Source organism: Chiroxiphia lanceolata, unplaced genomic scaffold (assembly GCF_009829145.1).
Source record: "Chiroxiphia lanceolata isolate bChiLan1 unplaced genomic scaffold, bChiLan1.pri scaffold_79_arrow_ctg1, whole genome shotgun sequence".
Lineage (NCBI taxonomy): Eukaryota > Metazoa > Chordata > Aves > Passeriformes > Pipridae > Chiroxiphia > Chiroxiphia lanceolata.
Genome location: NW_022476537.1, coordinates 1 through 24,864, shown reverse-complemented (window position 1 = coordinate 24,864; position 24,864 = coordinate 1). Strand labels below are relative to the sequence as shown.

At 50.3% G+C, this 24,864-nt stretch overlaps 2 protein-coding genes across 2 annotated transcripts in view; both read right to left on the bottom strand.

Annotated features, from left to right (window-relative positions):
* SRCAP (Snf2 related CREBBP activator protein) overlaps positions 1 to 1,401 on the bottom strand; it is a gene marked incomplete at its 3' end in the record, with an annotated part of 27,644 nt that extends 26,243 nt beyond the window's left edge. The window contains exons 1-2 of the mRNA XM_032677681.1: positions 1,392 to 1,401; positions 1,215 to 1,279 (exon numbers count right to left, since the gene is read on the bottom strand). Of these exons, the coding sequence (XP_032533572.1) occupies positions 1,215 to 1,279; positions 1,392 to 1,401 (75 nt within the window). The remainder of the gene's footprint in view (positions 1 to 1,214; positions 1,280 to 1,391) is intronic.
* Positions 1,402 to 2,186: 785 nt separating this feature from the next.
* On the bottom strand, positions 2,187 to 23,477 carry LOC116781887 (E3 ubiquitin-protein ligase BRE1B-like; the record flags this gene model as incomplete). Its single annotated transcript, XM_032677680.1, has 8 exons — positions 2,187 to 2,404; positions 4,543 to 4,644; positions 6,418 to 6,558; positions 9,919 to 10,044; positions 13,761 to 13,973; positions 16,111 to 16,260; positions 19,669 to 19,786; positions 23,323 to 23,477. Coding segments are annotated over 8 exons (1,182 nt in total), but the record flags the coding sequence as incomplete, so codon positions are not given.
* Between the last annotated feature and the right edge of the window lie 1,387 nt (positions 23,478 to 24,864).

Genomic DNA, 24,864 nt, shown 5'->3' with positions numbered 1-24,864 from the left:
TCCCCCAAAATCCCCCAAATCCCCCCCAAAATCCCCTCAAACTCCCCCCAAATAGCCCCAAAATCACCCCAAACCCTCTCAAATCCTCCCAAAATCCCCCAAATTTCAGCCCCAAATTCCTCCAAACTCCCCCAAAAACCCCCCAAAACCCCCCCAAACCCCCCAAATTTTCCCAAAAGCCCCCAAATCCTCCCAAAAAAACCCAAATCCTCCCAAAAATCTCCCCAAATCCCCCCAAACTCTCCCAAATCTCCCCCCAAAAACCCCAAATCCTCCCCAAAATCCCCCCAAATTGCCCCCAAATCCTCTCAAATCTTCCCCCAAATCCCTCTAAAATCCCCTCAAAACCCCCAAAACACTCCCAAAAAAACCCCAAATCCTCCCCAAATCCCCTCAAAACTCCCCCAAATCCCCCCCAAATCCCCCAAATCCCCCCAAACCCTCCCAAAATCCCCCAAATCCACCACAAATCCCCCAAATTCCACCCAAACCCCCCTCAAGTTCCCCCAAAATCCCCCCAAACTCCCCCAAAATCCCCCAAATCCCCTCAAAACTCCCCCAAAAACCCCAAATCCTCCCCAAAATCCCCCCAAATCCTCCCAAAATCCCCCAAATCCTCCCCAGAATCCTCCCAAATCTCCCCAAAATCCCCCCAAATCCCCTCAAAAAACCCCAAATCCTCCCCAAAATTCCCCAAATCCCCTCAAAACTCCCCCCAAATCCTCCCCAAAATCCCCCCAAATCCCCTCAAAACCCCCCAAAATCCCCCCAGAAAACCCCAAATCCTCCCCAAATCCCCCCAAATCCCCTCAAAATCCCCCCAATCCCCCAAATTTCCCCCCAAATTCCCCCCAAACTCTCCCAAATCCTCCCAAATCTCCCCCCCAAAAACCCCAAATCCTCCCCAAAATCTCCCCAAACCTCCCCCAAAATCCCCCCAATCCCCCAAATTTCACCCCAAAATTCCCCCCAATCCCCCCAAATCTCCCCCAAAATCCCCCCAAATCCCCTCAAAATCTCCACAATCCCCCAAATTTCCCTCCTAAATCCCCCCAAATTCCCCCAAACCCCCCCAAAATCCCCCCAAATGACCTCAAGTGACCCCCGGGGGGTCCCTTTGGCCCCTCCCCCCCCCTTCCCAAAAATCCACACAAAATCTGGGAACGGCTCTGACAACTTTATTGGGGGGGGGAGGGGAAGGGGGCGGGGCCAACCGGGGTCACCTGGGGGTCACTACGGGGCTGGGGGGGGTCAGAGGTCACCTGGGGGTCACTATGGGCTGGGGGGTCAAAGGTCAACCATGAGGGTCAAAAAATGGGGAAATTGGGGGTCCAAGATGGCGGCGACCCCCCAAGATGACCTGAGGTTGACCTTGGCCAACTATGGTTGACCTTCGGTCATCGTGGGGGGGTCAGAGGTCACCTGGGGGTCACCTGGGGGTCACTATGGGCTGGGGGGTCAAAGGTCAACCATGAAGGTCAAAAAGGGGAGAAATTGGGGGTCCAAGATGGCGACGATCCCCCAAGATGACCTGAGATTGACCTTAGCCAACTGGGGTTGACCTTTGGTCATTGTAGGGGGGTCAGAGGTCATCTGGGGGTCACTATGGGGATGGGGGGGTCAAAGGTCAACCATCAAGGTCACAAAGGGGGGAAATTGGGGGTCCAAGGTGGTGACGACCCCCAACGTTGACCTTGGCCAACTGGGGTTGACCTTTGGCCATCGGGGGGGGTCAGAGGTCACCCGGGGGTCACTATGGGCTGGGGGGTCAAAGGTCAACCATGAATGTCAAAAAAGGGGGGAAATTTGGGGGTCCAACGTGGCGACGCCCCCCAACGTTGACCTTGGCCAACTGGGGTTGACTGTTGGTCTTTGGGGGGGGTCAGAGGTCACCTGGGGGTCACCTGGGGGTCACTATCTGTTGGGGGGTCAAAGGTCAACCAGGAGAATAAAAAAACGGAAGAAACTGGGGGTCTAAGGTGGCGACGCCCCCCAACGTTGACCTTGGCCAACCGCAGTTGACCTTTGGTCATGGTGGGTGGCCAGGGGTGGTCAGGGGTCACCAAAGAAAGGTCAAGGGTCAACTGCTTGGTCAAAGCTCAACCACAAGGATCAAAAAAGGAGGAAATTTGGGGCTCCAAGGCGGCGCCGCCCCCCGACGTTGACCGTGGCCAACCGTGGTCGACCTTTGGCCACGGTGGGTGGCCCGGGGGGGGGAGGGGGGGGCTCAGCTGATGTAGACCCGGTGGAAGTCGTGGGCGCCGAAGGCGGCGTTGCACTTGGGGCACTTGCGCTGGCGGGTGTCGTAGCGGCTCTTGACGCACTCGAAGCAGAAGACGTGGAAGCACTTGGTGAGGACGGCGTCCTTCTTGCGCGCGTTGCAGCACGGGCACGTCAGCCGGGCCTGCGGGGGGGGAGGGGGAGGGCGATGGGGGTCAAGCGAGGTCAACGGAGGTCAACCAAGGTCAACGGAGATCGATCAAGGTCTTAGAACTCAACCAAGGTCAACTGAGGTCAACTGAGGTCAATGGAGATCAAGTGAGGTCAACTGAGATCAACTGAGGTCAACTGAGGTCAATGGAGGTCAAGTGAGGTTAACCAAGGTCAATGGAGATCAACTGAGGTCAACCAAGGTCAATAGAGATCAATCAAGGTCTTCAAAACTCAACCAAGGTCAACTGAGATCAACTGAGTTCAATGGAGACCAAGTGAGGTCAACCAAGATCAACTGAGATCAACCAAGGTCAACTGAGGTCAATAGAGATCAACTGAGGTCAATGGAGGTCAACTGAGGTCAATGGAGGTCAATTGAGGTCAACTGAGGTCAATGGAAGTCAACAGAGCTCAACCAAGGTCAATGGAGATCAATCAAGGTCTTCAAAACTCAACTATGGTCAACTGAGGTCAACTGAGGTCAATGGAGGCCAAGTGAGGTCAACCGAGGTCAACTGAGATCAACTGAGGTCAACCGAGGTCAACTAAGGTCAATGGAGGTCAACAGAGGTCAACCAAGGTCAATGGAGATCAATCAAGGTCTTAAAACTCAACCAAGGTCAACTGAGGTCAATGGAGGCCAAGTGAGGTCAACCAAGGTCAACTGAGATCAACTGAGGTCAACTGAGGTCAATGGAAGTCAACTGAGGTTAACCAAGGTCAATGGAGATCAACTGAGGTCAACCAAGGTCAATGGAGATCAATCAAGGTCTTCAAAACTCAACCAAGGTCAACTGAGGTCAACAGAGGTCAATGGAGGTCAACTGAGGTCAATGGAGGTCAAGTGAGGTCAACCAAGGTCAATGGAAGTCAACTGAGGTCAAGTGAGGTCAACCGAGGTCAATGGAGGTCAACCAAGGTCTTAGAACCCAACCAAAGTCAACTGAGGTCAACTGAGCTCAACCAAGGTCAACGGAAGTCAATCAAGGTCTTAAAACCCAGTCAAGGTCAACTGAGGGTCAACCAAGGTCAACTGGGGTCAACCAAGGTCTTAGAAGCCAACCAAGGTCAACTCAGGATCGTTTGACGCCAACCCAGGTCTTCCAAATCCAACCAAGATCTCCCAAGACCAACCAAGGTCAACTGGGGGTCATTCAAGGTCAACCAAGGTCTTAAAGCCAAATCGACGTCAACTGGGGTCAACCAAGGTCAACTGAGGTCAACCAAGGTCTTGGAACCCAACCAGGGTCAACTGAGGTCAACCAAGCTCTTCCAAACCCAACCAAAGTCAACTGAGGTCAATCAAGTTCTTAGAACTCAACCAAGGTCAACCAAGGGTCATCAGAGGTCAACCAAGGTCTTCCAAATCCACCCAAGGTCAACTGAGGTCAACCAAGGTCTTAAAACCCAACCAACGTCAACTCAGGATTGTTTGATGTCAACCCAGGTCTTCCAAATCCAACCAAGACCTTCCAAACCCAACCAAGGTCTTCCAAACCCAACCAAGGTCAACTGAGATCAACCAATCTCTTCCAAACCCAACCAAGACCTTCCAAACCCAACCAAGACCTTCCAACTCAACCAAGACCTTCCAAACCCAACCAAAACCTTCCAAACCCAACCAACATCTTCCAAAACCCACGAAGGTCAACTGAGATCAACCAATCTCTTCCAAACCCAACCAATCTCTTCCAAACCCAACCAATCTCTTCCAAACCCAACCAATCTCTTCCAAACCCAACCAATCTCTTCCAAACCCAACCAACATCTTCCAAACCCAACCAAGGTCTTCTAAACCCAACCAAGACCTTCCAAACTCAACCAAGACCTTCCAAACCCAACCAAGATCTTCCAAACCCAACCAGGGCCTTCCAAACCCAACCAACGTCTTCCAAACCCAATCAAGACCTTCCAAACTCAACCAAAATCTTCCAAACCCAACCAAGACCTTCCAAACCCAACCAAGGTCAACTGAGGTCAACTGAAGGTCATTTGGCATCCTGAGAGTCAACCAAGTTCTTCCACCCCCTCCCAAACTCTTCCACCCCCTCCCAAGGTCCCGTCAGCCCCCCCCGGGGGAGCGTTGGCAGCCCCTCCCCCCCCCCTCACCCGGTACTCCTTGATCTCCTCCTGCAGGATCTGGTCGGCGTCGGCGTAAACCTCCACCTTGCGCTGCTTCTCCAGCTTCCGGCGCAGCCGCGACAGCTCCTCCTGCCACGGGGGGACAGAGACCCTCTATAGGCACCTCTGGAATCCTATGGATACCTCTGGATCCCAAAAAATCCCTATGGATCCCAAAAGATCCCCTATAGACCCCACAGCTCCCCTATAGATTCTCCAGTTCCCGGCGCAGCCGCGACAGCTCCTCCCACGGTGGGAGAGGACAGAGACCCCCTATGGGCACCTATGGAACCCTAGGGATCCCAAAAGATCCCTCTGGATCCCAAGAGATCCCGATAGACCCCAATAGATCCCCTATAGATCTCCTATAGATCCCCTATAGACCCCAATAGATCCTCTATAGACCCCAAGAGATCCCAAATAGATCCCCTATAGACCCCAATAGATCCCCTATAGACCCCAAGAGATCCCTATAGATCCCCAATAGATCCCCTATAGACCCCAATAGATCCCTATAGATCCCCAATAGATCCCCTATAGACCCCAATAGATCCCTATAGATCCCCAATAGATCCCTAAAGACCCCAGTAGATCCCCTATAGACCCCAATAGATCCCATATAGATCCCCTATAGACCCCAATAGATCCCCTACAGACCCCAATAGATCCCAATAGATCCCCTATAGACCCCCTATAGATCCCCTATAGACCCCAAGAGATCCCCTATAGACCCCAATAGATCCCCTATAGACCCCAATAGACCCCAATAGATCCCCTATAGACCCCAATAGATCCCAATAGATCCCCTATAGACCCCAATAGATCCCCTATAGACCCCAACAGACCTCACAGCCCCCAAAATCCCCTAAAAATCCCCCCAAATCACTCCAAGACCCCCCAAAAATCCTCAAAAATTCCCAAATTCCCCAAATTTCCAAAAGTTCCCAAAATCCCTCTAAATCCTCCCAAAATCCCCCCAAAACTTCTCTCCTGTGCCCTCTTGAGAATCCACTCCTGCAGCCACCAAAATCCCTTCAAAATCCCCCAAAATCACTCCAAGACCCCCCAAAAACCCCCCAAAAATTCCCAAAAATTCCCAAAAGTTCCCAAATTCCCCAAATTTCCAAAAGTTCCCAAAATCCCTCTAAATCCTCCCAAAATCCCCCCAAAACTTCTCCCCTGTGCCCTCTTGACACTCGACTTCTGCAGCCCCCAAAATCCCCTAAAAATCCCCCAAAATTACACCCAAAACTCCCCCAAAAATTCCCCAAAAATTCCAAAAAATTCCCAGAATTTCCAAAAGTTCCCAAAATCCCTCAAAATTCCTCTAAATCCCCCCAAAATCCACCCAAAACTTCTCTCCTGTGCCCTCTTGAGACTCGGTTCCCGCAGACCCCAAAATCCCCTAAAAATCCCCCAAAATCACTCCAAGACCCCCAAAATCGCCCCCAAAATTCCCAAAAATTCCCCAAATTCCCAAAAGTTCCCAAAATCCCTCAAAATTCCTCTAACCCCCCCAAAATCCACCCAAAACTTCTCCCCTGTGCCCTCTTGACACTTGACTTCTGCAGCCCCCAAAATCCCCTAAAAATCCCCCCAAATCACTCCAAAACTCCCAAAAATCCCCAAAATCTCCCCCAAAATCCCCAAAAATCCCCAGAATCCCCCAAATCCCCCTCACCTGTGCCCTCTTGAGGCTGAGAGACCTCCTTGCTCTTGGTCACTCGGTTCTCGGCGTCACAACCCCTCAACCCCTAAACCCACCCAAAATCCCCCCAAAATCGCCCCCAAAAATTCCCAAAAATTCCCAAAATTTCCCCAAAAATCCCCCAAAATTCCCCAAAATCCCCAAAATCCTCTCACCTGTGCCCTCTTGAGGCTGAGGGCCTCCTTGTCCTTGGCCGCGCGGTTCTCGGCGGCGCAGCCCTGCAGCTCCCGCAGCCGCCCCTGCACGTGCTCCCCCTGCGCCCGCAGGTCCTCGGCCAGCTGGGCCGCCTCCACCGCCTGCCAACGCACACCCGGGCACACCTGGGCACACCTGGGGGCACCTGGGGGCAACTGAAGGCACCTGGGGGCACCTGGGGGCGTCTGGGCACACCTGGGTACACGTGGGGGCAACTGGGGGCATCTGGGAGCATTTGGGTGCATCTGGGGGCAACTGGGGGCACCTGGGGGCAACTAGAGGCACCTGGGGGCAGCTGGGGGCATTTGGGCACACCTGAGCACACCTGGGGGCACCTAGGGGCAACTGGGGGCAGCTGGGGGCAGCTGGGGGCATTTGGGTACACCTGGGCACACCTGGGGGCATCTGGAGGCAGCTGGGGGCACCTGGGGGCAACTGGGGGAACCTGGGGGAATCTGGGGGCACCTGGGGGCAACTGGGGGCAGCTGGGGGCAACTGGGAGTATTTGGGCACACCTGGGCACACCTGGGCACACCTGGGGGCACCTGGGGGCAACTGGGGGCAGTTGGGGGTAACTGGGGGCAGCTGGTGGCAGCTGGGGGCAACTGGGGGCATCTGGGCACACCTGGGGGTATCTGGGGGACATCTACACACACCTGAGCACACCTGGGTACACCTCGGGGGCAACTAGGGGCATCTGGGAGCATTTGGGTACACCTGGGCACACCTGGGGGCATCTAGGGGCAACTGGGGGCAGCTGGGGGCATTTGGGTACACCTGGGCGCACCTGGGGGCACCTGGGGGCAGCTGGGGGCACCTGGGGGCAACTGGGGGCACCTGGGGGCAACTGGGGGCACCTGGGGGCAACTGGGGGCAACTGGGAGCACCTGGGGGCATCTGGGGGCAGCTGGGGGCATCTGGGCACACCTAGGGGTATCTGGGGGACATCTACACACACCTGGGCACACCTGGGTACACCTGGGGGCACCTGAGAACACCTGGGGGTATTTGGGGGACATCTACACACACCTAGGCACGCCTGGGCACACCTGAGCACACCTGGGGGCAACTGGGGGCACCTGGGGGCAACTGGAAGCATCTGGGGGCAGCTGGGCACACTTGGGGGCAGCTGGGGGCACCTGGGTACACCTGGGGGTACCTGGGGGCGCCTGGGGGCAGCTGGGGGCACCTGGGCACACCTGAAGGCACCTGGGGGCAACTGGAGGCAACTGGGGGCAACTGGGGGCATCTGGGGGCAACTGGGGGCACCTGGGCACACCTGGGGGCAATTGAGGGCACCTGGGGGCACCTGGGGGCAGTTGGGGGCACCTGGGCACACCTGGGGGCAACTGAGGGCACCTGGGGGCAGCTGAGACACACCTGGGCACACCTGGAGGCACCTGGGGGCAACTGGGGGCAACTGGGGGCAACTGGGTACACCTGGGGGTACCTGGGCACACCTGGGGGACACTGGAGGCATCTGGGGGCATCTGGGGACAGCTGAGACACACCTGGGCACACCTGGGCGCACCTGGGGGCAACTAGAGGCACCTGGGGGCACCTGGGGGCAGCTGGGGGCAGCTGGGGGCACCTGGGCACACCTGGGGGCAACGGAGGGCACCTGGGGGCACCTGAGAACACCTGGGGGTATCTGGGGGCAACTGGGGGCATCTGGGAGCATTTGGGTACACCTGGGCACACCTGAGCGCACCTGGGGGCAACTGGGGGCACCTGGGCCACACCTGGGCACCCCTGGGCTTCCTTGGGGCACCCCTGGGGTTACCTGGGCACACCTGGGACACACCTGGGGTCACCTGAGACACACCTGAGGTGCACCTGGGGTCACCTGGGGCACCCCTGGGACACACCTGGGGTCACCGGGGCACACCTGGGACACACCTGGGCACACCTGGGGTCACCTGGGATACACCTGGGGACACCTGAGACACACCTGAGACACACCTGGGACACCTGAGACTCACCTGGGACACACCTGAGACACACCTGGGGTCACACCTGGGCACCCCCGGGCTTCCTTGGGGCACATCTGGGGTCACCTGGGACACACCTGAGACACACCTGGGGCCACCTGGGATCACCTGGGACACACCTGGGACACACCTGGACACACATGGGACACACCTGGGGTCACCTGAGACACACCTGGGCCACACCTGGGCACACCTGGGCACACCTGGGGACACCTGGGACACACCTGAGACACACCTGGACACACCTGGGACACACCTGGGACACCTGGGACACACCTGGGGTCACCTGGGACACACCTGGGACACACCTGGACACACCTGGGACACACCTGAGACACACCTGGGACACACCTGGGACACCTGGGACACACCTGGGACACACCTGAGACACACCTGGGGTCACCTGAGACACACCTGGGACACACCTGGGCACACCTGGGCACACCTGGGGACACCTGGGACACACCTGAGACACACCTGGGACACACCTGGGACACCTGGGACACACCTGGGGTCACCTGGGACACACCTGGGACACACCTGGACACACCTGGACACACCTGAGACACACCTGGGACACACCTGAGACACCTGGGACACACCTGGGGTCACCTGAGACACACCTGGGACACCTGGGACACACCTGGGACACACCTGAGACACACCTGGACACACCTGGGACACACCTGGGGTCACCTGAGACACACCTGGGACACACCTGGGCACAGCTGGGCACAGCTGGGCACACTTGGGGGCACCTGGGACACACCTGGGGCACATCTGGGGTCACCTGAGACACACCTGGGACACACCTGGGGTCACCTGAGACACACCTGAGGCACACCTGGGCACACCTGAGACACACCTGGGGTCACCTGGGGTCACCTGGGACACACCTTGGGACACCTGAGACACACCTGGGATCACCTGAGACACACCTGGGGTCACCTGGGGTCACCTGGGACACACCTTGGGACACCTGAGACACACCTGGGATCACCTGGAACACACCTGGGGTCACCTGGGGTCACCTGGGACACACCTGGGATCACCTGGGACACACCTGAGACACACCTGAGGTCACCTGGGGTCACCTGAGACACACCTGGGGTCACCTGAGACACACCTGAGACACACCTGGGGGCACCCAACACACACCTGGGGACACCTGAGACACACCTGGGGTCACCTGGGACACACCTGGGCACACCTGGGACACACCTGGGGTCACCTGGGACACACCTGGGCACACCTGGGCCACACCTGGGGTCACCCGGGACACACCTGAGACACACCTGGGATACACCTGAGACACACCTGAGACACACCTGGGATACACCTGAGACACACCTGAGACACACCTGGGGTCACCTGAGACACACCTGGGGACACCTGGGACACACCTGGGTATCCCCACCCCCCTGGGCACACCTGTGCCCCGCCCCGGCCCCGCCCCGGCCCCGCCCTCACCTTCCTCTTGTGCAGCTCGAGGGCCTGGGAGCGCAGGGCCAGCTCCTTCTCCACCGCCCCCAGGGCGCTCTGCAGCCCCCGCTCCTTCTCCTCCAGCTTCTGCACCACCTGCAGCTGCGCCTCCACCTGACAATTAGCGCTAATTAGCCTCATTAGGCCGTAATTAGCCACTATTCGGTCGTTATTGGGAGAAATTCAGGAGTTATTAGGGAGTTATTAGGGAATTATTAGGGCTAATTAGGGGTTTAAGAGTCCCAGCTCCTTCTCCTCTGTCACTTACAGCTGTGCCTGTCACTCTACAATGCCTTAATTAGTGTTAATTAGCCTAATTAGGGCTTTATTAGCTGTTATTAGACCATTATTTGGAGAAATTAGAGAGTTATTACAGAATTATTAGGGGATTATTAGGGAATTATTAAGGCTAATAAGGGATTTGGGAGGTGCAGTTCCTTCTCCTGCAGCTTCTGCACCACCTGCAGCTGCGCCTCTACCTGCCAATTAGCGCTAATTAGCCTCATTAGGGCTTAATTAGCCAGTATTTGGTCGTTACTTGGAGAAATTAGGGAGTTATTAGGGAATTATTAGGGAATTATTAGGGCTAATTAGGGATTTGGGAGGCCCAGTTGCTTCTCTTGGAGCTTCTACACCACCTGCAGCTGCGCCTCCACCTGGTAATTAGTGCTAATTAGCCTAATTAGGCCTTAATTAGCCGCTATTCGGCCGTTATTGGGAGAAATTAGGGAGTTATTAGGGAGTTATTAGGGAGTTACTAGGGAGTTATTAGGGAATTATTAGGGCTAATTTGGGTTTTGGGAGCCCCAGCTGCTTCTCCTGCAGCTTCTGCACCACCTGCAGCTGCGCCTCCACCTGGTAATTAGCCTTAATTAGCCTCATTAGGGCTTAATTACTTGGTATTCAGTCGTTATTGGGAGAAATTAGGGAGTTATTAGGGAGTTATTAGGGAATTATTAGGGCTAATTAGGGATTTGGGAGGCCCAGTTGCTTCTCTTGGAGCTTCTGCACCACCTGCAGCTGCGCCTCCACCTGCCAATTAGTGCTAATTAGCCTCATTAGGCCTTAATTAGCCAGTATTTGGTCATTATTCGGAAAAATTAGGGAGTTATTAGGGAATTATTAGGGAATTATTAGGGCTAATAAGGGTTTTGGAAGGCCCAGTTGCTTCTCCTCCGCCACCTGCAGCTGCACCTCTCCCTCTATAAAGGGTTAATTAGCGTTAATTAGCCTAATTAGGGCTTTATTAGCTGGTATTAGACTGTTATTTCGAGAAATTAGGGAATTATTAGGGAGTTATTGGGGAATTATTAGGGAATTATTAGGATTAATTAGGGGTTTAAGAGTCCCAGCTCCTTCTCCTCCACCACCTGCAGCTGTGCCTGTCCCTCTACAATGCCTTAATTAGTGTTAATTAGTCTAATTAAGGCTTTATTAACCATTATTAGATAATTATTTGGAGAAATCATGGAATTATTAGGGAATTATTAGAGAATAATTAGGGCTAATTAAGGGTTTAAGAGTCCAAACTCCTTCTCCTCCGCCACCTGCAGCTGCGCCTGTCCCTCTACAATGCCTTAATTAGCGTTAATTAGCCTAATTAGGGCTTTATTAGCCATTATTAGATAGTTATTAGGAGAAAATATGGAATTATTAGGGAGTTATTAGGGAATTATTAGGGAATTATTAGGGCTAATTAGGGGTTTAAGAGTCCCAGCTCCTTCTCCTCCGCCACTTGCAGCTGCGCCTGTCCCTCTACAATGCCTTAATTAGCATTAATTAGCCTAATTAAGGCTTTATTAGCCATTATTAGATGCTTATTTGGAGAAATTATGGAATTATTAGGGAGTTATTGGGGAATTATTAGGGAATTATTAGGATTAATTAGGGATTTAAGAGTCGCAGCTCCTTCTCCTCCGCCACTTGCAGCTGCGCCTGTCCCTCTACAATGCCTTAATTAGCGTTAATTAGCCTAATTAAGGCTTTATTAGCCATTATTAGATAGTTATTAGGAGAAATTAGGGAGTTATTAGGGAGTTATTAGGGAATTATTAGGGAATTATTAGGGCTAATTAGGGGCTCGACCTCTATTAATGTGCATTAAATGACTACTAATGGCTATTAAACCTCTATTAATTGCTAATCAATGACTATTAACGGCTATTAAACCCCAATTAATTGCTAATCAATGACTATTAATGGCTATTAAACCTCTATTAGTTATTATTAAGCCTCTATTAATTACTATTAAATGGCTATTAATGGCTATTAAGTCTTTATTAATTACCATTAAAGGCTATTAAACCTCTATTAATTACTATTAAATGACTATTAATGGCAATTAAGTCTCTATTAATGACTACTAAAGGCTATTAATCGCTATTAAATAACTATTAATGACTATTAAACCTCTATTAATTACTATTATATGACTATTAGGGACTATTAAACCTCTATTAATTACTATTAAGTGACTATTAATGGCTATTAAACCTTAATTAGTGACTACTAGTGGCTATTAAACCTCTATTAATCGCTTATTAAACGATTATTAGTGGTTAATAAATGCCTATTAACGCCTATTAAACCTTAATTAGCAACCATTAGTGGCTATTAAGCATCTATTAATCGCTATTAAGTAACTATTAATGGCTATTAAACCTTAATTAGTGACTATTAAATGACTATTAATGGCTATTAAGCCTTAATTAACGACTATTAATGGCTATTAAAAATCTATTAATCGCTATTAAATGACTATTAGTGACTATTAAATCTTAACTAGTGACTATTAAATGACTATTAATGGCTATTAAACCTTTATTAATGGCTAATAAATCAATATTAATGGCTATTAAACCACTATTAATCGCTATTAAGTGACTATTAGTGACTATTAAACCTTAATTAGCAACCATTAAATGGCTATTAATGGCTATTAAACCACTATTAGCCACTATTAAATGACTATTAACGGCTATTAAACCCTAATTAACGATTATTAAATGGCTATTAGTGGCTACTAAGCCTCTATTAATTGCTCTTAAATAACTATTAATGGCTATTAAACCACTATTAACCGCTATTAAATGACTATTAAACCTTAATTAGCAACTATTTATGGCTATTAAACATCTATTAATCACTATTAAATTACTAGTAGTGACTACTAAATCTTAATTAGTGACTATTAAGTTACTATTAATGGCTATTAAACCTTAATTAACGACTATTAATGCCTACTAAACACCTATTAATCGCTATTAAATGACTATTAATGGCTATTAAACCTTAATTAGCGACTCTTAATGGCTATTAAACACCTATTAGTTGCTATTAAATGACTATTAGTGACTATTAAACGACTATTAATGGCTATTAAACTTTAATTAACGACTATTAATGGCTATTAAACCTCTATTAATCGCTATTAAGTGACTATTAGGGACTATTAAACCTTAATTAGCAACTATTAAATGACTTAATGGCTATTAAACCTCTATTAATCGCTATTAAATAGCTATTAATAGTTATTAAGCCTCTATTAATCGCTATTAAATGACTATTAGTGACTATTAAATGACTATTAATGGCTACTAAACCTCTATTAATTGCGATTAAGTAACTATTAATGCCTATTAAGCCACTATTAATCGCTATTAAGCGACTATTAACGGTTATTAAACCTTAATTAGCAACTATTAATGGCTATTAAGCATCTATTAATCGCTATTAAATGACTATTAACGGCTATTAAACCTTAATTAGCGACTATTAAACGACCATTAATGGCTGTTAATCCCTTCTGAGGGGTGAATTCAGCCTCCCACCTGGGCCTTGAGGGCCAGGACCTGCTCAGCCAGCTCGTCCTTCTCCTCGCGCAGCAGCTTGTGGATCTGGTTGGCCTTGATGCGCTCCGACATCAGCTTGAAGTTGGCGTCGTCCTTCTCGCGCAGCTGCTGCAGCAGCCGCAGGTTCTGCTCCTGCATGTCCTCGAAGGCCTGGCCCGTCACGTCCATCTCCGACAGCAGCGCCTCCTCCTCCTGGGCAAAATGGCCGACGGCGGGTCGGGGGGAGGTGGACAAGATGGCCGCCGAGAGGGGGCGGGGTCACACGCAGGCCAATATGGCCGCCATGAGCTCAGAGGGTTGTCACGGTAAGCCACAGGGGCAATATGGCCGCCAAGGGGTCAGGAGAGTGGCCACAGAGGCAAGATGGCCGCCAAAAAGGGGCGGGGTCACACACAGGGCAATATGGCTGTTGCGAGGGGGCGGGGTCACACACAGGGCAATATGGCTGCCCTGACCTCAGAGGGTTGTCATGGTAACCCACAGGGGCATGATGGCCGCCAAGGGGTCAGGGGAAAGGGCCAAGGAGGCAATATGGCTGCCGTAAGGGGGCGGGGTCACATGTAGGGCAATATGGCCGCCATGAGCTCAGAGAGCTGTCATGGTAACCCACAGGGGCAATATGGCCGCCAAGGGGTCAGGAGAGTGGTCACAGTGGCAAGATGGCCGCCAAAAAGGGGCAGGGTCACACACAGGCCAATATGGTTGCCATGAACTCAGAGGGTTGTCATGGTAACCCACAGGGGCAATATGGCCACCAAGGGGTCAGGGGAGGGGCCACAGGGGCAATATGGTTGTCAAAAAGGGGTGGGGTCACATGGAGGCCAATATGGTCACCATGACCTCCAAGGGTTGTCATGGTAACCCACAGGAGCAATATGGCTGCCATGAGGGGGGGGATCACACACAGGGCAATATGGCTGCCATGACCTTAGAGGGTTGTCATGGTAACCCACAGGGGCAATATGGCCACCAGGAGGGGGTGGAGTCACACGCAGGTCAATATGGCCGCCATGACCTCAGAGGGTTGTCATGGTAACCCACGGGGTAATATGGCTGCCAAGGGGTCAGGGGAGTGGCCACAGGAGCAATATGGTCGCCGGGAGGGGGCAGGGTTACACACAGGCCAGTAAGGTTGCCGGGAGGGGGCGGGGTCACATGCAGGCCAATATGGCCGCCATGACCTCCAAGGGTTGTCATGGTAACCCACAGGAGCAATATGGTTGCCATGGGGGGGGGTCACACACAGGTCAATATGGCTACCATGACCTCAGAGGGCTGTCATGGTAACCCACAGGGACAATATGGTTGCCAAGGGGTCAGGGGAGTGGCCATGGGGGCAAGATGGCTGCCAAAAAGGGGCGGGGTCACACACAGGCCAATATGGCCACCATGACCTTAGAGGGTTGTCATGGTAACCCACAGGGGCAATATGGTTGCCAGGAGGGGGCGGGGTCACACGCAGGGCAATATGGTTGCCATGAGCTCAGAGGGTTGTCATGGTAACCCACAGGGGCAATATGGCTGCCATGAGCTCAGAGGGTTGTCATGGTAACCCACAGGGGCAATATGGCTGCCATGACCTCTGAGGGTTGTCATGGTAACCCAGAGGGGCAATATGGCTGCCATGACCTCCGAGGGTTGTCATGGTAACTCACAGGGACAACATGGCTGCCAAGGGGTCAGGAGAGTGACCACAGGGCAATAAGGCCACCAAAAAGGGGCGGGGTCATACACAGGGCAATATGGCCTCCTAGTTAACCCCTAATTACTCCTAATTAACTAATTAATGACCTGTTTTGTGGCGGTTCTGGAGGTGCTCAATCAGCTCCTCGCTGTGCCGGCGCCTCCTCCCCCTCCCCATTTCCCCTCCTTAACCCCTAATTACCCCTAATTAACCACTAATTACCAACTCAGACCAACTAATCAACCCCTAACTAACCCCTAATCACCCCTAATTACCCCTAATTAACTAATTAACGACCTGTTTGATGGCGGTCCCAGAGGTGCTAGATCCGCTCCTTGCTACGCCAGTGACTCCTCCCCCTCCCCATTTCCCCTCCTTAACCACTCATTACTCCTAAATAACCACTTATTAACTCCTAATTAATGCCTAATTACCCCCAGTTAACCCCTAATTACCCCTAATTAACTAATTAACGACCTGTTTGATGGCAGCCCCGGAGGTGCTCAATCAGCTCCTCGCTGTGCCAGTGACTCCTCCCCCTCCCCATTTCCCCTCCTTAACCCCTAATTACCCCCAAATACCCCCTAATTACCAACTCAGACCAACTAATCAACCCCTAATCAGCCCAATTAACTAATTAGCGACCTGTTTGGTGGCGGCCAGGCGGCGCTGGAGGTGCTCGATCTGCTCCTCGCTGTGCCGCAGCCGCCTCAGGGCCTCCTCGTCCGCCAGCTTCTTGCTCTCCCGCCGCTCCCGCTCCTCCAGCTCCCGCCAGCGGGCCCGCAGCTCCTCCAGCTGCGGGTTAATTAACGTTAATTAGCGTTAATTACTGTTAATTACTGGTAATTAGTGGGTGACAATGGGTTGTTGTTAATTAAAAGGAGGTAGCAACTTCTTGCTCTCCTGCCCCTCCCGCTCCTCCAGCTCCCGCCAGCGGGCCCGCAGCTCCTCCAGCTGCGGGTTAATTAACGTTAATTAGCGTTAATTACTGTTAATTAGTGGTAATTAGTGTTAATTAGGGGGTAACAATTGGTTGTTGTTAATTAAAAGGAGGCAGCAACTTCTTGCTCTCCTGCTCCTCCAGCTCCCGCCAGCGGGCCCGCAGCTCCTCCAGCTGGGCATTAATTAGTGTTAATTAGTGTTAATTAGTGTTACTTAGTCTTAATTAGCGTTAATTAGTGTCAATTAGTGGGTAACAATTGGTTGTTGTTCATTAAAAGGAGGCAGCAGGTTCTTGCTCTCCTGCTGCTCCCGCTCCTCCAGTGCCCCCACAGCTCCTCCAGCTGGGGATTAATTAGTGTTAATTAGTGTTATTTAGTCTTAATTAGCGTTAATTAGTGTCAATTCTTGTTAATTAGGGGGTAACAATTGGTTATTGTTCATTAAAAGGGGGCAGCAGGTTCTTGCTCTCCCGCTGCTCCCGCTCCTCCAGTGCCCCCACAGCTCCTCCAGCTGGGGGATTCATTAGTTAATTACCGTTAATTAGTGCTAATTAGAGGGGTAAGAGTGTTTTTTCCAGTTGTTAATTGGTTGTTGTTAATTAAAAGGAGGCAGCAGGTTCTTGTTCTCCCGCCCCTCCTGCTCCTCCACAGCTCCTCCAGCTGGGGGTTAATTAGTGTTAATTAGTATTAATTAGCGCAATCATTAACACTTGCCCTTTCAGCTGGGCTGTTGTTTGTTCCCCCCCCAGCTCCTCCAGCCGAGTAATTCATTAACAACCATTAATTAGGGGGTTATTAGTGCTGCCCCAACCGGGTAATTAGTTAATTAATTAGTGTTAATTAGATGCACCATTAGTGCCCCGCCCTAATTTGTTCATTAGTGTTAATTAGGGAGGACATCAGTGCTCCTCCTGCTCGTCCAGCTCGGTGTTAATTAGTTAATTAGTGTTAATTAGGGGGTCATTAGTGCTCCCTCAGCTGGGTAATTAGTTAATTAGGGTTAATTAGATGTGCCATTAGTACTCCACCCTAATTCGCTCATTAGGGTTAATTAGGGGAAGCACCAGCACTCTCACAGCTAATTAGTTAATGAGTGTTAATTAGGGGGGTCATTAGTGCTCCTCCAGGTGGATAATTAGTTAATTAGTGCTAATTAGGAAATCATTAGTGCTCCTCTCCTCAATTCCTTCATTGGGGGAGACACCAACACTCCTCCAGCTCCTCCTACAGCTGGGTAATTAGTTAATTAACCAGTGCTAATTAGGAGATCATTAGCGCTCCTCCAGCTGGGTAATTAGTTCATTCATTAGTGTTAATTAGATGAACCACCTAATTTGTTTATTGGTGTTAATTAGTTTGGGCATTAACGCTCCTCCAGCTCCTCCTACAGGTGGATAATTAGTTAATTAACTAGTGCTAATTAGGGAATCATTAGTGCTCCTCCAGCTGTGTAATTAATTAATTAATTAGTGAACCATCAGTGCTCCGCCCTAATTCGTTCATTAGCGTTAATTAGGAGGAGCATCAAAGCTCCTCCAGCTCCCCCAAAGCTCCTCCAGCTAATTAGTTAACGAGCATTAATTAGGGGGTCATTAGTGCTCCCTCAGTTGGGTAATTAGTTGATTAGTGCTAATTAGAGAAGTCATCAGTGCTAAGTGTTTGTTCCTTAATTAATGTTAATTAGGGGGGCGTCAGCACTCTGGCATTAATTAGCTAATTAGAGGATTACTAATCAATTAACTCCTTCAGTTAATGCAATGCATTAATTAAGCCACAGGACTAATTAACCAATTAACTTCTGCAATTAATGCAGTTCATTAATTAAGATATGGAATGAATCAACTAATAACCTCAGTTAATATAACTAATTAAGCCACAAAAACAAATCGTTAACTCCGTGAATAAAATTCAGTAATTAAGCCGTGAAGTTAATTAACTATCACAGTTAATTAAAGCCGTTAATTAAGCTGTGCAATTAATTGCTCCGGTCATTCCCCTGAGCCAATCCCAGGCTGGAATTTTAATTATCTCATTAATAACCAGCCAATTAATTAATTAATAATTAATCGCCCCTAATGAATTCAGCCGTGCAATGACCTGCTCCGGCCATTCCCTGCCCGTTAATTAATTATTATTATTAATTATTAATTATTAGTTATTTATTAGGAGTAGTAATTACAATAATAATTGTTAATTATTATTAATAGTTATTAATTAATCACCCTTAATTAATTGAACTGCTCCAGCCATTCCCTGCCCGTTAATTATTATCATTATTATTAATAATTAATAACTATTAATGATTTAGCATTAGTAACGACAACAATAATAATTATTATTAGTTATTATTAAAAATTATTAACCACCCTTAATTAAGTCATGCAATGAACTGCTCCAGTCATTCCCTGCCTGTTAATTAATTATAATTATTATTAATTATTTGTTACTATTAGTAGTAATGACAATAATAATTATTATTATTAATCATTATTAATTAATCACCCTTAATTAATTCAGCCGTGCAATTAACTGCTCCAGCCATTCCCTGCCTGTTAATTAACTACTATTATTATTAATAATGACTAATTATTTATTGTTATTAGTAATGACAACAATAATAATAATAATAATAATTATTATTAATTAATCACCCTTAATTAATTCAGCCGTGCAATGAACTGCTCCAGCCATTCCCTGCCTGTTAATTAACTATTATTATTAGTAATTATTAATTACTTATTATTAGTAATGAGAATAATAATTATTATCAATTATTATTAATAAATATCAATTAATCACCCTTAATCACCCTTAATTAATTCAGCCGTGCAATGAACTGCTCCAGCCATTCCCTGCCTGTTAATTATTATTACTAATTATTATTTATTTATTATTATTAGTAGTAATGACAATAATAATAATAATTAATGAGAATTATTATTAATTAATCACCTTAATTAATTAAGCTGTGCAATGAACTGCTCCGGCCATTCCCTGTCTGTTAATTAATCATCATTATCATTGCTGTCGTTATTAATAATAATAAAATAAATAAATAAATAAATAAATAAATATAATAATAATAATAATAATAACAATAATAATTAATTGCCCTTAATTAACCCATCGACTCAACCAATTAACACACTGAACTAATGAACTCCCGCAGGTGGCGCCGGAGGGCGGGGAGGCATCGGGGGCTGCTTTTGTGAATTTTGCATCTCATTTGCATCTCATTTGCATCTGATTTGCATCTCATTACCTCGGCCTTGCTCTTCCTCTCGGCCGCCATGAGCTGCACCTTGTCCCGCTGCTCCTTGGGCGCCGACTTGTACATGTCCAGCAGCAGCTTCATCTCCTTCTGGCTCTCCTGGGCCTTCCTGACACACCCCACCCCCCATTTGCATCTCATTTGCATGGGGAAGCCACGCCCCCCTGTGCCGCTTCGCCCCGGAGTTCTGAGCTGAAACCGGCACCAAACCCACCCAAAACTGACCCAAACCCACCCCCAAACCATCAATACCACACAGAGACCTCCGAATTAAGAATTAGTTTGCATAATAACCCATTCATTAGCATCTCATTTGCATGGGGAAGCCACGCCCCTTTGCTGCTTCACCCCAGAGTTCTGACATAAAACCCGCAACAAATCGACCCCAAACCCCCCCACACCCACTTCGAACTCCTTCACAACCTTTAATTAGTGCCTCATTAAAATTATAAACCCATCATTTGCATCTCATTTGCATGGGGAAGCCACGCCCCCCCATGGTGATTGGTTCCGGAGTTCTGACCCCAAACCCGCACCAAACCCACCCCAAACTGACCCAAACCCACCCCAACCCCCTTAGAACTCCTTAACGATCTCGAATTAGGACTAAATTTGCATACTAACCCACTAATTAGCATCTCATTTGCATAAGGAAGCCACTCCCCCCCCCCGGCACCATTTCGCCTCAAAACTGAGACCTAAAACCAACCCGAGACCCCCCAAAACTGACCCCAAACCACCCCCACTCCTTGGACACCTCACTCAACCCTTCCAATTAATGTCTGCTTGGAATAATTAACCCATAATTAGCATCTCATTTGCATAGGGGAGCCACGCCCACCACGGTGATTTTCGCCGGAGTTCCGACCCCAAACCCGCACCAAACCCACCCAAAACTGAACCAAACCCACCCCCAGACCTTCCACACCTCACTCAGACCCCTTAATTAGCACTTAGTTTGCATAATATCCCCTCATTTGCATCTCATTTGCATAAGGAAGCCACACCCCCTGCACCAATTCGCCTCAAAACTGAGACCTAAAACCAACCCAAAACTCCCCAAAACTGACCCAAATCCAACCCCAGGCCTTCGATACCTCACTCAGACCCCTTAATTAGCACTTAGTTTGCATAATAACCCGCTCATTAGTGTCTCATTTGCATAAGGAAGCCACGCCCACCACGGTGATTCGCTCCGGAGTTCTGACCCCAAACCCGCACCAAACCCACCCCAAACTGACCCAAACCCACCCCCACCCCCTTAGAACTCCTTAACGACCTCGAATTAGGACTGAATTTCCATACTAACCCACTAATTAGCATCTCATTTGCATAAGGAAGCCACGCCCCCCCCCGGCACCATTTCGCCTCAAAACTGAGACCTAAAACCAACCCGAGACCCCCCAAAACTGACCCCAAACCACCCCCACTCCTTGGACACCTCACTCAACCCTTCCAATTAATGTCTGCTTGGAATAATTAACCCATAATTAGCATCTCATTTGCATAGGGGAGCCACGCCCACCACGGTGATTTTCGCCGGAGTTCCGACCCCAAACCCGCACCAAACCCACCCAAAACTGAACCAAACCCACCCCCAGACCTTCCACACCTCACTCAGACCCCTTAATTAGCACTTAGTTTGCATAATATCCCCTCATTTGCATCTCATTTGCATAAGGAAGCCACACCCCCTGCACCAATTCGCCTCAAAACTGAGACCTAAAACCAACCCAAAACTCCCCAAAACTGACCCAAATCCAACCCCAGGCCTTCGATACCTCACTCAGACCCCTTAATTAGCACTTAGTTTGCATAATAACCCGCTCATTAGTGTCTCATTTGCATAAGGAAGCCACGCCCACCACGGTGATTCGCTCCGGAGTTCTGACCCCAAACCCGCACCAAACCCACCCCAAACTGACCCAAACCCACCCCCACCCCCTTAGAACTCCTTAACGACCTCGAATTAGGACTGAATTTCCATACTAACCCACTAATTAGCATCTCATTTGCATAAGGAAGCCACGCCCCCCCCCGGCACCATTTCGCCTCAAAACTGAGACCTAAAACCAACCCGAGACCCCCCAAAACTGACCCCAAACCACCCCCACTCCTTGGACACCTCACTCAACCCTTCCAATTAATGTCTGTTTGGAATAATTAACCCATAATTAGCATCTCATTTGCATAGGGGAGCCACGCCCACCACGGTGATTTTCGCCAGAGTTCCGACCCCAAACCCGCACCAAACCCACCCAAAACTGACCCAAATCCACCCCCAGACCTTCCACACCTCACTCAGACCCCTTAATTAGTACTTAGGTTGCATAATATCCCCCTCATTTGCATCTCATTTGCATGGGGAAGCCACGCCCCCGGTGTCGCTTTGCCCCGGATTTCTGACATAAAACCGACACCAAACCCACCCAAAACTGAGCCAAACCCGCCCCACCACCTTAGAACTCCTTCACAACCTTTAATTAGTGACTAATTTAAATAACAAACCCCTCATTAGCATCTCATTTGCATAAGGAAACCACGCCCCCTGCACCAATCCGCCTCAAAACTGAGACCTAAAACCAACCCAAAACTCCCCAAAACTGACCCAAATCCACCCCCAGGCCTTCGATACCTCACTCAGACCCCTTAATTAGAACTTAGTTTGCATAATAACCCGCTCATTAGCATCTCATTTGCATAAGGAAGCCACGCCCACCGCGGTGATTCGCTCCGGAGTTCTGACCCCAAACCTGCACCAAACCCACCCAAAACTGACCCAAACCCAACCCCACCCCCTTAGAACTCCTTTCCAACCTCTAATTAGGACTTAATTAAGATAATAAACCCCTCATTAGCATCTCATTTGCATAGGGAAGCCACACCCCCTGCACCAATTCGCCCAAGACTCCCCAAAACGTCCCCAAAGCCACCCCCAGGCCTTCGACACCTCCCTCAGATCTCCTAATTAGTGTCTGATTTGAATAACAAACCCATCATTAGCATCTCATTTGCATAAAGAAACCACGCCTCCTGTGCTGCTTTGCCCGGGATTTCTGACCCAAAACCCACCCGAGACCCCCCAAAATTGACCCAAACCCACCCCCAGACCTCTGATACCTCCCTCAGGTCTCCTAATTAGTGCCCGATTTGATTAATAGACCCCTCATTAACATCTCATTTGCATAAACGCCCCACCCCCCCTGCACCAATTCGCCTCAAAATTGAGACCTAAAACCCACCCGAGACCCCCCAAAATCCACCCCCACGCCTTTGATACCCCCCTCAGACCCCCTAATTTGCATAACGACCCCCTCATTAGCATCTCATTCGCATAAAGAAACCACACCCCCCTGCACCAATTCCCCTCAAAACTGAGACCTAAAACCCACCCGAGACCCCCCAAAACTGACATCAAACCACCCCCAGGGCTTTGACATCTCCCTCAGACCCTCTAATTTGCATAACAAACCCCTCATTAACATCTCATTTGCATAAACCCCCCTCTACTCCCCCCTACCCGTCCCCACCTTTCCACCCCCCTTTCCCCCCCTAAAAACCGACCCCACCCCCCACCCCTCCACTAACCCCTCCTCCCTCCACCCTCATTTGCATCCCATTTGCATATTGGCCCCGCCCACTCACTTGAGCTCCGCCCTCAGCTGCTTCAGCACCTCCGAGTCCTTCTTTTTGGGCTCCTCGGGGGGTCCCTTGGGCCGCTCCCGCTCCCTCCCCTCCCCTCCCCCACCCCGGGGCCGTTCCCGGGACCCCCCCGGCCTGGGCGGGGCTGGGGGCGGGTCCTTGGGCCGAGGGGGCGGGGCCGGAGGGGCGGGGCTGGGGGTTGTGGGTGGGGGTGGGGCCGGGGCGGGGCCAGCGGGAGGTTCCTCCTCTTCCTCTGCTTTCACAGGGGGCGGGGCCAAAGCAGGGGTGGGTTTAGGGGGCGGGTCCAAAGGGGCGGGGCCTGCGGGGGCTCCGCCTTCTTCCTCTTTGAGGGAAGGGGCGGGGCCTGGGGCGGGGGGAGGGGTTTCCTCGGGGGGAGGGGCGGTGGGAGGGGCCTGGGGGGTGGTGGTGGGGGGTGGTGGAGGGGGCGGGGCAGAGCCGGGAGGGGGCGGGGCCCCGCTGGCCTGGAGGCGGAGCTGGAAGGGAAAAGGGGGGGTGGGGTCAGCGGGGCCACGCCCATCGAGGTGAACAGCCCAAGCCACGCCCACACAGGGACGTGACTGCTTAAAGGCCACGCCCCTCGGCATGACCACGCCCACCAGAGCTCGTTTAAACCCCACCCCCTCCTCTGTTAAAGGGGCCACACCCCCCTTAAAGGGGTATTACACTTCTTAAAGGGGCAACACTCCTCTTAAAGGGGTAACACCACTTTTAAAGGGACAACATCCCTCTTAAAAGGGTCACACTCCTCTTAAAGGGGTAATACCCCTTTTAAAGGGGCCACACCGTTCTTAAAGGAGCAACACCACTATTAAAGGGGTAAAATGCCTCTTAAAGGGGAAACACCTCTCTTAAAGGGGCAACATCCCCTCTTAAAGGGGCAATACCTCTCTTAAATGGGCCATACCCTTCTTAAAGGGGCAACATCCATCTTAAAGGGGCAACACTCCTCTTAAAGGGGTAACACCCCTCTTAAAGGGGTAACATCCATTTTAGAGGGGTAACACTCCTTCTTAAAGGGGCAACACTCCTCTTAAAGGGACAACACCACTATAAAAGGGGTAACACGCCTCTTAAAGGGTCAACTCTTGTCTTAAAGGGGCAACACTCCTCTTAAAGGGGTAACGCCCCTCTTAAAAGGGCCACACTCCCCTTAAAGGGGTAATACCCCTTTTAAAGGGGCCACACCTCTTTTAAAGGGGCTACACTCTTCTTAAAGGGGCAAGACTCCTCTTAAAGGGGTAACACTCCTCTTAAAAGGACAACACCACTATTAAAGGGGCAAAATCCCTCTTAAAGGGGCAACACCACTTTTAAAGGGGTACACTACTATTAAAAAGGCTGCATTCCCCTCAAAGGGGCAATGCCCCTTTTAAAGGGGCCACACCCCTCTTAAAGGGGCAACACCCCTCCTAAAGAGGCCACACCCCCTCTTAAAGGGGTAACACCCCTCTTAAAAGGGCAACACCACTATTAAAGGGGTAACACTCCTCTTAAAGTGGCAACACCTCTCCTAAAGGGGCAACA